Source organism: Microchirus variegatus (genome assembly GCF_963457635.1).
Source record: "Microchirus variegatus genome assembly, chromosome: 14".
NCBI lineage: Eukaryota > Metazoa > Chordata > Actinopteri > Pleuronectiformes > Soleidae > Microchirus > Microchirus variegatus.
Window position 1 is genome coordinate 80,161 of NC_139815.1, and position 18,042 is coordinate 98,202.

General features: G+C 39.0%; 1 protein-coding gene across 2 annotated transcripts; it reads right to left on the reverse strand.

Annotated features, from left to right (window-relative positions):
• Window positions 1-829: 829 nt before the first annotated feature.
• Window positions 830-16,830, reverse strand: dync1li2 (dynein, cytoplasmic 1, light intermediate chain 2). 2 transcript variants are annotated; one of them, XM_083900799.1, is made up of 13 exons: window positions 16,722-16,830; window positions 15,885-15,958; window positions 15,035-15,151; window positions 14,706-14,936; window positions 10,937-11,100; window positions 8,266-8,359; window positions 7,995-8,130; window positions 7,738-7,849; window positions 7,548-7,607; window positions 6,752-6,796; window positions 6,498-6,615; window positions 5,119-5,247; window positions 830-4,011 (listed from the first exon to the last, which is right to left on the reverse strand). In XM_083900799.1, exons 1-13 carry the CDS (start codon window positions 16,805-16,807, stop codon window positions 3,995-3,997), a joined length of 1,383 nt encoding a protein of 460 aa, XP_083756925.1. In that variant the 5' UTR covers window positions 16,808-16,830; the 3' UTR covers window positions 830-3,994. The 2 variants fall into 2 exon arrangements, with proteins under 2 accessions (XP_083756925.1, XP_083756924.1); XM_083900798.1 differs by having other exon boundaries at window positions 830-4,016.
• Between the last annotated feature and the right edge of the window lie 1,212 nt (window positions 16,831-18,042).

Genomic DNA, 18,042 nt, shown 5'->3' on the forward strand with positions numbered 1-18,042 from the left:
AGGGTTATTATAGTTGACAAAAACTAAAAACTAAAACTGTGTTATACATAATTTAGTTAACTGAAATCAAAATAAAAACGACAAAATGAAAAAATGAAAAAAGAGCAATACATAAAAACTACCATGAACAAAGCAAAACTAACTGAATTGCAGATAAATTCAGCTGTCTATAGTGCGTAATCATGTGCTAATAAAGTAGACTGAGATATCAGACACAAGTGAGTGTGATTTATAATGAGGATAAGACTAATTGTGAGTGATTTAACTACACTTCCTGCACCTTATCGCCCTCATATGGTTTGTAGTGGTAATAAAAGGTTGCCATGGTGATGGCAGAGGGTCGGAATAACGTGATACCTGATTGTCACATCCAAACACGTTTTAGTTTCAGTTGTTTAATCTAGAAAAAAAATCTAGATTTTTAAAATGTGCAAAATGCCTCAGCCAGTGTGTGTAGGTATTACTAATGTTGTGGGGACCTACATCCGTTTACACAGTCACATAATGGGCATTTTAAGGTGTTTTATGGTTAGGGTTAGGGAAAATCAGCTATTTTATTTTACATCACGAAACAGAAGAGATGTTGACCCACAGATCATTAAATCATTAAGTTCTAGAATGTGATCTTTTGACTTTGCGGTTTGAAATCCTCTGTTCACACTGATTTACGTATATAAACGTATGCAATGAGGCAGTAAACCAGCAGCTCCCCTTTCCCCCCAAGAGCTAAAAATTATAATTTTGCCCAAGGCATTTGGTGCGGGAGATTGAGCTATCTGGAAAAATAATTTTTAAAAAATAGTCAAAACACCAAACATAGTTTGGATTCTTGGTTTTATTGAAGCCAGGGGGGTCTGATAAACATGTTCCTTATCTTTGTCAGCGTAAGAAGCTAGAATCCACATGGCAGCTTAGAGGCTACAGAGTTGTGTTAAAACGATACAATCAAACCTCCAAATTAGTTCAAGGACACACAAACGCAGCCAGCCATGTGTTTACAATATACAACCGTATCCTGAATACAAAAAAAGTACTGGAAGCAGAAGCTCGTAGTGTCGAATAGTGGTCGAAGGCAATTTAGTAAAGGACGCGAGGAGTATAAAAGTTACATGTGATCATTATTCAACGTTTGAAACGACATCCAATCGTCATGAAGAGCAAGTGCAACTTTGAAACAGAGCACTCATTTAAGTGTAGTCGTAATATAACGTTTCCTCAGGAGAAATCAGTACTTTAAGTAGTTTTGACATTTCAAAATTCAATTGTTTACAGGCAAAACCATCAAAAACAACTCCACGTCGGGTGGAAACAAACAAAGGGGGATGTTTCATGGACAAAAACCCTGTGGATATGTATTTGGTTTATCTACGTCAAGATGCTGCCCCCCCACAAAAACAAAAACAAAACAATACAATAATTCCTAAAGAATTGATATTAGACGTACAATATCTGAATAATTATTCCATAATTAACCACAAGGGGGCCCACTTGACAACGCAAATGCAGATAAACAATGCAGCTTTACGGTTGGGATCAACTTCTTCGGGTTGTTGCTAATCTAGAAAAAGAGACAAATATGCATCCTGTATCTTGAACTGTAGCAACAAGGAATTGATACAAGTGTCCCTGAAAAAGTGCTTCATTGAACATGTGGAGGAGCTGCTGCTCCGGCTGTTCTGAAAAATGTGCTTCATCCATTTTCGGCAACAGATCCTCGGGTGCTTTTTTTTCACCCGGTCGCAAAAACAATAATAAAACAAGAGCTTCAGTTTTGATCAAAAGTAAATCCATAACAGTTGTCGAATCAAAGTAGACGCAGACATGAATACGTGAGTATTGTTTTGGTGTCATTCCCTTACAGAATCTCAATTATCGTGTATATTTTTGCCATAAATCACCAGATGTGGTCGAGTACGGCATTTTCATGGAGGGGTTTTTCAAAGAAAACGGTCTGAAATGTAGGAATGAAAGAGCTCCATGCAAGATTTGTACAAAACAAAATGGCCACCAGTTAATCTCATGGATGACTAACAATAACAATAAAAAGAAAATAATCAGGTTTCTAATATGCATCTTTGGTTCTAGTCCCAATTCGCTCCAGTTGTGCCATTTTTGTTATTTTAAATAAATAACAGACGGCTGCGATCGTCCATTAAATCCATGTGAAGTACAGATGTACAGTATCCATAGGGTTAAGTGGGGCCTTGCATACAGACCCAACAATGATAATGTACACACTTTCAATAAGATCATGATGCCATGTGACCATAAATATTATTACAGATTGTTTGATGCGGTTAAAGTATATCGTTTTTACTTTAAAACAAAAAAAGAAGAAGTGACATAAGACAATTGTAAGCAACCCTTTAAAGACACAAATGAATTCGGAGCGTTTCTGTGAAGGCAGGGCGCCTCGTGTGCCGCTAACTGTGAGCTGTACATTAAAGGCAAAGATCGTCGTTCGAAACAAACGAAAATATAAATCTAAATCTGTTTTTTGGGAACACGAGGGAACGTTTCTACCAAATAGAAACTGGGAATGTTTTTGTTTTTTTTAACCAACATGCAAAGTACAGTGTGAATAAAACATGGAGCAGAGTGCCGTCAAACACTGAACACAAGATATCATTTGATCAAACCACAGTAAGTCATTGTATAAGTTTTTTTTGGCTGCAAAGCAAAATGGTTTCTACCACAGCAATTGTTCATCCGTGGGGAAAGAGAAGGGGAAGGTGGGGGGGGGGGGGGGGGGGCACCACAGCTCCATCATGTGGTTTTCTTCTTAATATCAGCAGCCTGTACAGTTTATATGAAGGCATTCAAACTATTGCTCTATTGAGTTCTATCAACTAGGCAACAGAAGTGTCGTTTCTGGAGGTGACCACAGGCTTGTTGTACATTACCAAAAATGTAAAATGCAATAAATTATTTGGATGACAACACAAAATGGACGAAAACCTTTAGAAAGCGGTGTCGGTGCTACAGTGCCTTTTCCTCTGATCCCCCCGTAGACGAGCACCTCTACTATGACACAAACCGCTAACTGTGCGAGGCACTTAGGCGTATATAGTAGGAAAGATGCTGCCCAACCCCCGCAAATATTATACACATCTGTAGTTAAAGAAGAGATTCTGTCTCAGCCTCTAAACCACTTTAATTTAGTCAAAGAAACCCCCTTTTTTTCCTGAATTAGGACAGAATTTCACTCTATACAAAATCAAAAGTTGACCTGAATACATTTGTGTTTGTTTTTATATTTACAGAATCCTTCAAGGTGATGTTGTCATATTAGTGACGTCTGTGACATTTTAAGGTTCTGGATCCGATGAGTGGTGGTCAAAATAAAATGAAGGAGGAGCTTTTGTATAAATATCAGTATCATAGCCATCTTTCTTTCCGTCTTTACATACTACACATGTTTGCAAGTTTTATTAAGTACTTATTTTCAATTAATATATATTTGTAGTTTAAATAACTTTCCAAATCACAAGTGAATTCCTTCCATCAGACAGGCTGAACCAGAGGCTACAGGTCCAGTGTATTTCCCTCTCTTTTAACCCATGAGAAGAGCAGGTTTTTGGGGTTCCTACAGCCCAGCAGGTCAGACTGGCTGCCAGGGAGTGTGCACACATTGCCTCAAAAAAAAACAACATTTAGAGTGGTCAGAGAGGAGGGGAAATGAAGCCAAGCCTTCAGCACTTATCTTAACACCACTCTCTCTCATCAGAAGCATCTAAAAACGCTGTGTGCTGCTCACTGATCTAGACATTGGGAATTTGGTCAATTCTTTTTTTTCAAGCTGATGTGTACATGTATTTTTCCAGAGTATTAATGCAGTCTTTTTTTCTTTATCTTTTTTTTTCAAAATTTGTGTTTGCTTCACGCTTCGTTCTCTGTCGGCGGCGGCTGCTGCTGCTGCGGCGGCGGCGGTACGTTGTTAGCTGAAACCACGGGGTCCTGTTTGCGAGTCATCCTGTCCAACTCTGCCTGGACATCAGTCAAACCCGGCTTCTGCCCTTGGGAAAAACAGGAGACAAAAAAGGCCAAAAAGTAATCTCCTGTAGCTTCTGTGTGCACTTACAAATTGCAAGTATTGTGGATTGATGCGGGGGGGGAGGTTTGGATGGAAGGAGATGCAGGGGTCGGTCCCATGCTGGAGTTTCATGGCTCGCCACCAAAGTGAACACACATGCAAAAGTCATCATCAGACAAAAAGGGATCACATGCATTACTCTTTCAGCTCACAGAGCTCTGGAAACAAAAAGTGCATGTCAGTGTTTCCTTTAACAGCGTTTCACTGGGAACATTCAGCAGTAACTTTGTTACATTTACCTGATATAACAAAGTCAATGCTGGAGCTAAAACAAAAAAACAAATGCACATGCACAAAACAGCTGGAGTTACCGGAATAAAACATTAGTTGAGCAAGTGAGATGTGACGACGTGACATGGAGTGAGCCGTATTAGTTTGATGAGGTTTGGTGCATACAGGCCTGTCACAGAGGTGCAGTCAGAGAGAACAACCTTGGTTTTCAGGCTGCAGAGATAAAACTCCAGACAGGGAAACGACAACAAGACCCTGTTTCTAACTCCTCTTGTTGTCATTATAGCAGAGCAGATTATTGCATTTTTGGAAAGAAGCACCGAAATTTGACTGATTGTACCTCTGGGGTCAATCTTTTCAAAATCCCATCAGCTACGTCAATTTAAAAACCGTCTTTTACGTCAGAATTTAATTTCCTGGGCTGATTTCAGTAATTTTGGTGTCACATGAGAACATGGCAGAAAGAGATATAAAAAGGATTTCTGATTTATAAATAAAAATTTTCACCAAATTTTCATTCGACATCAAAATCACTGAAATCGGCCCAGGAAATGAAATTGTGATGGAAAAGATCATTTGAAAAGGTGCCATTTTGAAATTTACTTGGCTAATGGGATTTTTCAAAAGAATGACCCAAGAGGAACATTCAGTCAAGTTTAGGTGCTTCTTTCCAGTTGTGAAAGATCTTTTTGCTGATCTGCTCTACCATGAGCGCTGCTATGAAACTGCTAAACTGTGAAGAAGAAGGAGACGGTTATTGCCAAGATTAGAGGGCGAGCATCTTTTTTTTTTACCTGTTTTCTTGGCAGACCCTTGCACTCCAGCTCCAACCGCTCCGCTCCCTGGACTTCCCGGGGACCCGGTCTTTTTACTCAACAGACTGTTGAAGAAGTTAGCCAGCACTCCCTCATTGGCAGCCCCCGCTGCAGGACAAACAGAGAAACTGCCCGTGTTAGTGGAAAAGAAAAGGCCTCCACTACTGCCTTTAGGCGCACATTCACTGTGGCACTGTTTCAATGTTGCTTATGCAACATTTATTTCAAACCAGCGTTGCGTTCATTTTTTTTTTATATGCCAAGACCTTGAATTAATAATACAAGAGCTGGGCTGGGTTAGTGGAGAAAATGGTAACTCGTGCTTCCCAATCCGTTCTTTCACAATTAACAAAAACACATTTATTAAACTTAGCAATGAATCCATCTTAAAACTTGGGTGAACGGCCAAAATACGCAAGAAAATCTTGACACATTCTTCACTATAGTAATACACACACTTTTCCCCCCAATCATCCATAAATGATCCATGATAAATAGATCATGACTATGTAGGACCAACTCAATGAACCTCTTTTGGAACCATCAACGACAGAAGAATGGAGAGGAGTGGCCAACAGGGGGAAAAAGGGGGGTTATCACTTATTGTGAAATCCCCTGAAGTTTCCCAGACCCTCATTCAGGACAAACATATACACTACCGTTCAAAAGTTTGGGGTCACTTAGAAATGTCCTTATTTTTGAAGGAAAAGCACTTTTTTCAATGAATATAACATTAAATGAATCATAAATACACTCTATACATTGTTAATGTGGTAAACGACTATTCTAGCTGCAAACGTCTGGTTTTTAATGGAATATGTACATAGGTGTATAGAGGCACATTTCCACTGTTCTAATGGTACATTGTGTTTGCTAATCACGTTAGAAGACTATTGGATGATGAGAAAACCCTTGAAAACTCTTGTGCAATGATGTTAGCACAGCTGAAAACAGTTTTGCTGGTTATTTGCGAAAGGAAAAAATTATTATTTTGAATAAAAATCATTATTTCTAATCTTGTCAATGTCTTGAATATTTTCTATTCATTTTGCAACTCTTTTGATGAATAAAAGTGTGACTTTTAATGGAAAACAAAAAAATCATTTAATAGGTGAGCCAAATCTTTTGAACGGTAGTGTATTCCAACAGAATTTCATAATTATCTGTTCATTAATCATTCAAGAACAGCCAGCACAGAAGGTGTGCTGTGAATTATTCGAGTTGTTGCCACTCGGGGGCAGTATTGCAGCACTTTCCTTAGTCTACGCAACAGTGGTTAAATCAAATATGACTGGAAACGATTGTTTCGGGCTCTGTAACAATCTACATAGTGCACAAGAGTGTAAATATTCTTCTACCTTTCATGTTAGGGTCAGGCTTTTTGACAGCAGCCATTGGCGAGCCGCTGCTCACCGTCTGTTGTCCAGGACGAACAGAAGGCCTGGGAGACGCCGAGGACGGTCGTCCTGGAGATTCCTGCAAACACAGAAGCACAAGAAGACTGTGACCACAAACACACGGCATAGTTTTTGTGTACAGTGGAAAAATTGATACAGTTCAGAGAAAACAGTAATAAATCTATGGATTACCAACTATATATTAAGACACTTACTGTTGCCCCTCTTGTTGGCGTGGCTGGCTGCTTTGCTAATAAAGACTGGAAAGAACAAAAGTTATTCAGCACAACATCAGATTTCTATGCAAACAACAAATCCTGAAATAAAACTTTAAGACAAATTTGTTTGGCCTTTTTTTTTTTTTTATGACATACAGTATATTTTTAATGAATTAGGGATATTGCCTTTAAATATCACAGACTAAAGCATTGGTTCTCAAAGTGCGGCCCGGGGGCCAATGGCGGCCCGCAGAAACATTTCTGGCAGCCCGCAGTGAATTACAGTTGATAGTTTTAATCCAGGAGCTACTAAGCTTGTTAAATGTTTATTGGACATTATTGGATACAGACCAATAAGTGTAAACAAAAATACTGGGTATTTACCTGGTTTCTATATGGTGAATTTTAGTGTATTATTGTGTTATAAGCTGGTAATAAGCAGGTAGCTACAGCCCCCAATTACTAGCTATTTACCCAGTAAATATATGGTAACATAAATGTGTTACTTGGTATTAACCTGTAATTAGAAGGTAAGAACAATGGCCAAAATACTGGGTAATTACCCAGTAAATTATAAAGCGTTATTATATTAACGCTTATATTACTTAACGCTAAACTGTAGAACTGCAATCTGGTCATTTAAATGATTACAAAAGGGATTTATTTCTGTTTTTTTTCCTTTGGCGGCCCTCAGTCCAATGTTGGGTTCCTAAATAGGCCTCAGGTATTAAAACTTTGAGAACCCCTGGACTAAAGAAACAAAACATGAAATATGCGGGACAGACAGACGTACCTGCTGCTTCATCAGGAATACCTGCTCATCCTCTGCATTTATTTCTTTCTCGTGAACCAGCTGGAGAGAAAGAGCAAAAGCAGTGAGCCAAGAATGTGAGGTGTAAATGGTAACAATCTCAGAAAGACTCATTGATGCATCAAAGCTCAGTCCACACACTTGGATTTTGTTTTTCTTTGCATTGTTATACCTTCCGAACTGGAGGCTTTGTGATAAAATCTTCAAAAGGATCTTCAGGTCTGACCGTTGTGAGGTTTTCATGCAAAATCCCAATTTTCTTCTCGTTATCCCATCCAGATGGACTGAAATACAGAAACAAACCATTTTTTTTTTTTTTTTTTTTTTAAAGTACATGTAGATAATTACACACTACATGAATTAAGCAGTGTTTCCTCAAGTATAAAATCAATTTTGACAGTAAACAAAATAATCTCTTGCTTGACATACATGAAAACTGCATCCTTCTCCACCACTAAGGCAGGTGTGGTGAACTGGAAGTCATAAATCTTATGTACTATATATTTGTAAAGCAGATCCAGGTTCTTCTCTTCTTTGACTGAAGTATAGAGCAGGCCAGCTCCATCTGTTACCATCAGTTAAGGCAGAAATAATCAGGCACTGATGAAGGTGCAAAAAGCTGATAATGCAGGGAAACTCACCCGTAAAATAATCTATGAAAGTACACACGTACTTAAGCTATAATGCATTGAAAGGATACACTGTAAGCAAAATCGTCTGATGTTGGACTGGATGAAATCAAAGTGCTCCTCTCTGTAGTCATGCTCCTTCTCTAGCACGCCGACTGCATCACACTGGAGAATTACACATTTAAAAAGGGGAGAGAAATGTATTTTAATGACAGAAATTAAAATGTCAGTATTCACAAATGAACAAGTGAATGATTCTGTTGTGTCGCAATAAACACAAAACAATAGATTTTACTCCCAATTAGAGAGGTCATCTTGAAGCATCTCGTTGATACTCTGATCCATGAATACTAAAAAATACTAGTTTTTAATACATTATACGTGGTTGTTCCTGGGGTGTGCCAAAAAGAAAATCGATTCTCATTTACGACAATTCGGAATTGATACAAAATCAATTTTGACAGCAAACAAAATAATATCTCGCTTGACATACATGAAAACAAACATGAAAAAATGTCCCAGAATCTTTTTTTTTTTTATAAAGAGTAGTGCTGGGCACTTTAACACATGGCGTGTTTCCACGACGACTGACCGGAAAAAGGTGTGTGACATCACGTTTACATGTGCTGCGGCATCGGAGTCCAAGCACTGTTTACCAGTTAGCTGCGTTAGCTCCTTTAGCACGCCTACAGTTGATCTGGGGCGGTCTGTTTATGAAACAAAAAGAGCAGTGTGTGCGCCTCTGTTTTTAAAGTTTAGCGTTACTTTAGAGACTCATTTCAACAAGAGGGAGTCACGTTAACATGACGTCACATGTGACATTTTCTGGTCAGTCATCAAGGAAACGTGTCATGCGTAAACGTTGACGCAGTTAGCGTGCCCAGCACTAATAAGTAACAAAAATACAGAGGCACTTTTATTATTGTTACTTATGCAGTATGTGAAATCAAATCGTTTTGCATCGAATCGTAGCCCCAAAAATCGGAATTGAATCGAATCGTGAGATAGTAAAAGATTCCCACTCCTAGTAGTTCCCATTATTCCTATTGTGCCATGATGCCACTCATATACAGCATTCACATCCTAAGATTTGGGTCCAGACATTCTCCGGAGTTTGAATCAGAATCACAATCAGAATACTTTTATTATCGTGGAGGAAATTGTTTTCTTTTGTACTAATATACTAATACTAATGACAAATACAGGACATTGTCTGGGTGAAAAGTGTTCACAACAACAGCAGGGGGATCTCTGGAAGTTCAGTAAGTGGGTGGCATCTGGCTAAAGCATATAGGAGACTGGACACTCGCCCATTCACTCTCTTTGGATTCTCCTCACATGAGCTCACTTAGACATTATATGAGGGAATGTTACCAACATGTGCCTCAAACCATCTCATTCAGACACATTTGGCATGTTCAAACCAGGACCACAAACACATGGACCATTTTATAGTCACAGCAAGGCTGCACTGACGTTTGCCTGAAAGACTACGAAGCACATAATAAAATGTTAGCTTTTTATTTGCAGATAACTGGATCAGCCTCACTCAGCATAACATTAATGTAAGAGCAAAGGTTAGCATAAAAGAATGTGGAGTGGGCAGACACTGTATATGGTGAGAGTACAAACATACGAACCAAGGAGGGCTATTCAGCAACTAGAGATGTACTGCAAGTCTCTGTTCTCCTCAAGTATAACAGTATAGTATATAATAGTTTCGGAACACAAATATAAAAAAAATAATTACTAGTACTGAAAATAACTATTAACGCGAGCGGTTCTGAACAGGTTCGAGCCGATAGTGACCTCACCAAGTTTGAAGGTGATCGCTCAAAAAATGTAGGACTAGATAGATTTTGTAGAATTGGTACAAATTCCCCAAAAAACGCCTCCGTTTTCACAGGACACTTGTCATCGACTTTTATTTACAGCACAACCTAATGAACATGTGTACCAAGTTTCGTTCATGTACGTTAAACCCGACAGGAGATGACCTACTAGCACTTTTTTGCGTCACTCTTTAGCGTCACTCACTTCCAATTTTCCACGCTTTTCACCGAACCTTTACGTAATACGCAAATTTTCACCAGGATTGATGCGGTCGCAAAAATCTTCGAGTTTTGGGGTATGTTCAGGCCCTCAAACGTGATTCATTTGGCGAAAAAAATAAAAAGAATAATAATAATAACAATTCCTTGCATTTCAAGAGGGTTCTTGCACAGTCGTGCTCAAACCCTAATAAATGACGAAATGCTGAGATTTTATATTCAGTGTATCAGGGTTAGCATATAAAAAAAAGTCTTGGTGACTTTGACCATCAAATTCAATCAACATTTGTTCCAGATGTTATTAAATGTCTTGTAATGGTTAGTGACACATCACATTCATAAGAATGGGACAGACATGAGGTCACAGTGAGCACAAAAACAGTTCATTCTTCAGTTCAAGTGAATAATTTTAGAACATTTGAACAAACTGCCAAAGAGATTTCATGTTAATGTGAATTTACTATGTGCCCATGGATGTAAACCCAGAGGACACGTTCAAGAAAGCAATTCGTAGGTAGCTGTTGATATAATAATTATATTAATGAAAACAAAACAGTCAAAGTCGCATCTGCAATTATGATCGCTTTGTGAAAAGGATAAGAAGTTGTCACAGAAAGTCACAGAAACAACCTTAAAACACAACCACTTGCAATACATAAAACAACCTTCAGCATATGCAGGAATTACTGACCTTTGTGCAAACTATTATCACTGGAATGCCCAGATTGTATGTGAGTGTGTTGTCCCCGAGTGGCAGCACAACAGCCTCGTCTTCCCCTGCTGTTGGAGCCCGTCGCTGTGGAGAGGACGAGACGGCGTCCTCTGGTTCTGTGTACTCCTGGAACGCTTTCACCACTAGTGGAAGAAAAAACCCCACAAAACACAAAGTCAGACCAGTAAGCCGCTTGGCCGAAGTTTTTAAGCATTGTGTGAAAATCAATTATTTAGATGTTATGATTGATGAAATTAACGATAGCGAGTGCTGTTTGAAGTTTTCACCCAGGTCTGCCTTTCCCACGGATGCCAATCAAAGCTGTGGCTGATAAAAACCTGGGAGTGAACGCCAATATAAACACATTTCCACTGATAAAAATACATTAAACAAATGATTTGACCAGTGGGAATAGTGCATTAGTGACAGTACAACTGATAAAAAAAACATTTTTTGTGAATATATTGATGGGAGCGCCAATCATGCATCTGCACCCGTGTAGAGAGATGCAGATCTGCACCTACGCCTGGTATCAAATAAAAATACTATTTTTGTCCAACTGGTTTGCACATTTGAATTTTTCTTTTCCATTTCAGCCATGCCTCAATAGGGCGTGATAGAGTAACACACAAACACACTTGCAGCAAAAAACAACAATACCTTTGAAGGTGTATTTGATAAAGCTATAGAGCTACTTTAGAGAACTTTGAACACATTTTCCCCCTCCTACAAGTCAAAAAGATAAATATACGACATCCTGCACTTTTATTTTGTTCTGCCAAAGCTTTCCAAGACTTTTATGAAGCTGTGGTGGAGGATGGTGGTGGTGATGAGGGGGTTATAGGCAGGAAGCTTTGGCCTACTTCCTCAGGAGCTTCAGGAATGCAAGAGGGGGACAGCTCACAAAAGCAGATAGACTTGCCGTTTAGAGACAAATCCTTTACTTTTAGACATAAGATTTAGTCATATAGGCGGAGAGGTGGTGTTACACACAGCTCAAAGTGGAGGCATGAATATGTAGAGTTTAAAATACTGATTCTACATCGACCAAAACTGAATATTGTGTGAGCATCTCTGGACTTTTGCCCAATGTCAGCTGGGATTGTTGGCTGCAGTGACCCTGGACCCTCATGTGAGAGGATAAAGCTGTAGATAATGACAATGGACAGATGAATTAAATAGGACATCTGAATTACAAAGATCTTAATAACTGCTTAAAATGCAACTTAATTCTTTCCAGTACAGAGACTTTAAGTCTTGGTGGGTCATGACATAGCACACGCCGTTGAGATAAGTTGAAAACACAGAAAAAATGTACTATGTTTACTCATATTTGTAGACTTCCATTAAAAATGTGTTGAGAAAAAATAGTTTTTTGTAAAGTGAATTATACTAAAAGGCATTGATTCCCAAACCAGGGTAAAGAAAACATGACTTGCAAAAAGCCTGATTTATTTAAAAGAATATATGGTGATGGTGGTGTGCTGGTGTTGCTCATTGAACATGCTGGTAATCTTAAATGGATCTTTTTGGTGAGAAATAATTGACTTGGAGAGATTTTATGTGGCGACTGCTGTGTGTAGAGACAGACCCAACTTTACAAGTGCACATGAGTAGGGGGGTACATGGCTGGATGTCAAATATCTGAAGGGGTACGGGACTGTGAAAAGTTTGGGAACCACTGTTCTAAGGAATGCTTTCGGTTGCTAAAATGAAGGTTTGTTACCTTATCGTTGCCATGAAAACCTCACTGTGATTTATCTCTTACAGACTGCGACTGTGTAATGCAGAGCAGATACTTTGGATGGCGTCGCACTTTTGAAGACAAAGTGAAAGAGACAGACAGACTTTGCCCCCACAAGACTTATCTGTTCCACACAAAAAGGTGAGGCGAAAATGCATCACAACACATTACCAAGGTTAGTACCAACTTCATGATGGGCTCAAATTATTCTTGTTCCGGCCCAAAAAACATGTTAAGAAGCAAATGCTGCCTCAGTAGCTCTCATCACTTCTAGAAAAGACAGTGTGGTCCTGGGGCTGAATGTGTAATTCGACTTGAGTCAACTCTACTTCAGTTACAGCAGCAGAGCACCCGTCAGCATGTCCGGCCCACCGACTGACTCAGTTTACGTCCCTTCCTTTTCCCCGACACTGCTGCGGTGGAAGGGGCGGGAACCATGATGCAAGATGACTGCAAGACTCACTGGACAAAACACACTTCCAGGCCAATGCTCAGCCTGCCCCACACACACACACAGACTCATATCCACAAATATAATCTGACTAAGTGTCACCAAAGTGTTGGTAGCATTACATAATCATGCCTGCACTGATAGACAGTGGGTGGGGTTACAAGCTAAAGAAGGGACACCAGTGAAATCTGACAGATCAGGTGTTGAGCCTCACAACTTGGAAAGAAGAAGAAAAAAATATTCTCTACAGACAAACACTGCAAGTGCAGATTGATAAATTACTGCACATAACCACAATCCACTAAATACAAACTCCAGATAGTATGTTACTCCTTATGATTTGTTTAAACTGATAAAAATCATGCTTAATTAACATTAATGTGAACACAGCCAGAAAAGCAAACTGTAAATGTGGACTCATAAATCATTAAAAAACAGTTTTAGCTTTAGTCATCACTTGGCTTACAGCCTCCCTGCCCTTTTCTTTTTCACATTAGCCTGCTTGTTGCCACTTGTCACAGCATTAGCATATTATATCATATGTGGAAAAGACTAGGCCTGTTCTGTCACAATTCATCTGCAATGATTGAACATGTGTACTTCTTTGCAATAAATCTGTCCAGACATTGAATCAACAGGAGTGTGCAAACTTTAGAGGCAGACACGGAGCTCGTTGTAAAACCCTATAGGCTGATACAACTCGGCTCACGGGCAACAATCTTTCCAATCATAAAAGAACTGTTCATAAGTTAGAAAGAAGCAATTCTAAAATTACCAGGAGAACATCACACACATTGATTTAGCAAATCATGCCCCGAGCCAGAGCACACAGCTGAGGATCATGGGCCTCTCTGGTAATAACACAGCCACCAGAATGTGCAATGTTGCACGACAGTGATCAATCTCTCCTTTTCCCGCAGTTGCCACTCAGCAAGGCATCTTTTTTTTTTTTTTTTCTCATCTTCTCATGTAATTAATTAATGAAACAATTCACTACAACACACACAAATCATTCACAAATTCTTGTAAATACAGTGAGAGAAACATGTAAATATAAAAAAAACAACTACACACCGAACCCATGGTATTGTCTACTTGTATTCAGTATGTGATCAACTGTCCAATCATGAATAAGTAATCACAACTTCTGTGATAAATCAGGCTAAATTAATTAACTTGAGATGGATATTAACCCTGAGATGAGACTGTGTGTCAGACAAAATGACAAGAAACGCAAGGTCTCAAACTCAAATTGCACATTTTTTACATCAATCCATTGTTAAACCTGGTGAAAAACTTAAAATCAAGATCAAATACACAGAGCAAAGAGAGAGAAATCCTTTCACAGATTGTTTTGTTTGTTAAGTGTACTGTGTCTACTTGTATTTATGTTTGTTAGGTCATGTGCATCAGCAAATACATGCAGGACACATTTTAGACATTTGCTTCACAATAAGCATATTTATCCATCCAAGACTGCACACAATCTCATACGGCGCCTGCCATCCACAATGCAAAACACATAAGAGCTGATAAAGTCAACTATGACTTACTTTGTTGCTCCATTTCTCTCATTTTCTCGCGAGGGATCTTGAGCTTGTCCACATGGTCACGTAGCACACTGGCCCACTTCTGTAGTGACTCCATGACGGTCCAGGGCCGTGACATGTCCGCAACAAATAGAGCTAGACTGTCGGGTAAGGACTGAGCTGAAACAGCAAACTTAAGAAGGCCTTTGTGGTATATGTCTCCATCCAGGATCCACACATTGCAGCGAGTAAGGTCTGCAAAAGGAGAAACAAAATATTTACATACATGCAACACAAAGACGTTTTCAAGATAGTAGTTAACCAACAGTAAAGGGTGCAGCAGATAGACTCACCATCTCTGTCCTCATCTTGAACATTTATGTACAGATACTCCAGTCCCCTCCCTTTCTTGTTGTGATCAGTTCCTTGAAGTTTGGCCATAAGTGTCGTCTTCCCTGACCCATGCTCACCTGCAAAAATGTGTGATTCATCAGTTTAGGCAGCATCTCTCAAAGACTTCATCTTCATAATCTTTCCCCCTCACAAACAATGACAAGTTACATTTTCTCATGGTGTTTCTTCTTCTCCAGGCTACAATGTCTCACAAAAATAATACATGTTCTCACATTTTATGAAAGCCACACCCAAAAGGCATGAGCTCATCTAAGACCAGTATGTATTTTAATGTTGTATATTACATACATGTAGAGCTGAAACGATTAATCGATTAATCGATTATTAATCGATTACTAAATTAATCACCAACTATTTTGATAATCTATTTGAAGCTTTTGTCATGATTAAAACAAGATTTCTGATTGTTTTAGCTTCTTAAATGTGAATATTTTCTTGGTTTCTTTACTCCACATAAAGAAATCATTAAAACTGAATCATTTTGGTTTGTGGACAAAACAAGACTTCCGAGAACATCATCATTTCCAGCTTTGACAAAAACCGATCAACGTTTTTTTAAACATTTTATGACATTTTATGGACCTAACGATTCATCGAGAAAATAATCGACAGATTAATCGATTACGAAAATAATCGTTAGTTGCAGCTCTACACACATGCATTCTGTTCAACAACAGTAGGGATGGTGAAGCATCTGAAAGTGTGGGCTGTGATTTTGCAGTCGCCCTCAGGGGTTGACCAGCGCAAGTGCATTGAAAAACCACATATAAATATAATATCAATACATACCGAATACCAGGATATTTTTTCCTGGTGGCAACTTTGAACTCGATCTAGTTGAAACTTCACTCAATATTGAGGACCTATAAAAAAAGAAAGAAAGAACAAGGCATATATTGTTAGGCATAAAATGAAGACATGTGACAGCTCCACAGAACATACTGGTTAGTTGCTACCATTACAAAACACACTCAGCTTGCCTTACACAACAATTACTTGTAATCTTAGATATGATTCTGCTTTGAGTTGGCCCAGTGATGTGACATTGTTTTTGAAAAAAGAGGGGAAAAAAACAGGAAATGTCATGTCCACTGTGAGGACTTAAAGCCAGATTACATACTAAAACAATGCAACGTGTCAAGATAGTGCACAGTAACAGTACGACAGGTCATTTGTAAGGACACACAACAAACTATCTCTACGTTTCTTCATACTTGTTATTCAGATTTGATATAAGCCACACAATATTATTGCTGTTCCTGTTAGCTTACTCCATCTACAGAAAGGAGAAGCCTGGTTGTCCGGACATTGTCAGAGTCCCCGTTACTGTGTGTGTTTCTCTGTCAAACGTGACTGATAATTCGGCAAAACTCACTTTGTGACAAACAACGTTCCGTTCACTCTAAAGCAGCTGAATCAGCCCAGTTAGCTGACGTTAGCACAGCAGCTAACACACAAGTAATGCTAGCACACTGGCCGCCCAGTTTCACTCAGTGCTAATGTTACTGCTAGCCGCGGCCGGTGTTTCAGAGGCACCGACCGGCGGTGACAAAGCAGAACCGTGGCTCTCTGTCACGAAAGGCCTCGGCTAACGTGGAGTAGTTTAGTAGAGAGAGCAGCTCTTACCACAGGTTTTGTCCTTCTTCGTCTTCGTTGTTGTCGTTGCCTGACCCGGCTGCGCCCGAGAGCTGTTTCTCCAAAACGGGAGCCATCTTCTCTTTCTGCAACCACAAAGGCAAGGCCCCGCTTGGCCACCGCTAGCACCGCCCTCGCGCTTAGTAGCCAAGGGTGCGTTGCATTCGCAGACCGGTACGTCGCGCGGAACCATGACTTATGGATTGGTTTGATAGAAATACAATAAATAAACAAACACTTATTGTTTATATATAATCATACACTAGTAGTAACATAAACATAGGAAGAGTTTTGGCGACATGTGTCGTTTTTCTTGTTGTTCAAGCGTGTTTTCATGGAACAATCAAGCAGTACCCTGTGCACGTGCCAATAAATGATGTCATCGTTAACAGCTGATTCCTATGTAAAAAATCATTTAATTTAGAAAACCCTTTTCAGGACAAAGTGATAAAACTACAGAGCAAAAACAATTGTTTCCCCCACAACATTAAGATAGATATAATATAAAAAGTGTACCTGATCACATTAAATTAAAGGTGTCATATGTAAGAATGTGGCCAAAAACAGTTACTACATTCAAATTCAAAATACAGAGGTGTTTTAGGTTTCGTTTTATGACGTAACTGGCAACCCATGGTTGCTCGGCAGCTGAGACTCTACTGACAGCAATGATTGGTAGAGGTAGGTAGGTGGCGCCACATGCCAAAACATGATTTCAAAACATAGACATGATTTGCAGCCTGCAAAATATTAAATATTTTGTCTGTACTGTTGTTGTTGGTGAGTTCAGTTTGTTATATGAACATTATTCCTGAGTCTCTGTGACATATTAGGAGGATTTTATGATTTATTACATAATGCACCTTTAATCGTGACTCTGTTCGGTTCATGTAAGTCAGCACAACCCTGAAACTGAGGAAGCTTAATGGAACACAGCCAGCATTCATTTGATTATTAACACCATATAGATGTGTCCATACAGTGGAACACAACTGTCACTGACTCAGAGGAATTCCTAAGACTAATGATTAGAAAAGTTGCCATTGATCATTTATATGTTTAAACCTGGTCATCAACCTTTTCTACTGTATGTCCTCAACTGTTGTCTATAGAACTCAACAGAGACAACTTTTACCCTCCTAAAATAAATGTCAATAATAACACATTTTATATATATATATATATATATATATATATATATATATTATAGTACTATATTAATCTTGCAAGGTGTTTGAATTGAAGTGGTGATAAACTGTATATATAGTCTATAAATTGAATATTACAGATTCCCTGTTATGATTTGCACATA

Excerpts from the sequence above, each read along its gene's own strand:
- dync1li2 (XM_083900798.1), bottom strand. The coding sequence starts at position 16,807 with ATGGCTCCCGTTTTGGAGAAACAGCTCTCGGGCGCAGCCGGGTCAGGC. Across the intron at positions 15,152-15,884 it reads AAAAAATATCCTGGTATTCG|GTGAGCATGGGTCAGGGAAG; the intron begins GTATGTATTGAT and ends ACATTTTTGCAG. Across the intron at positions 7,608-7,737 it reads CAAAGCCTCCAGTTCGGAAG|CTGGTTCACGAGAAAGAAAT; the intron begins GTATAACAATGC and ends CTTTCTCTCCAG.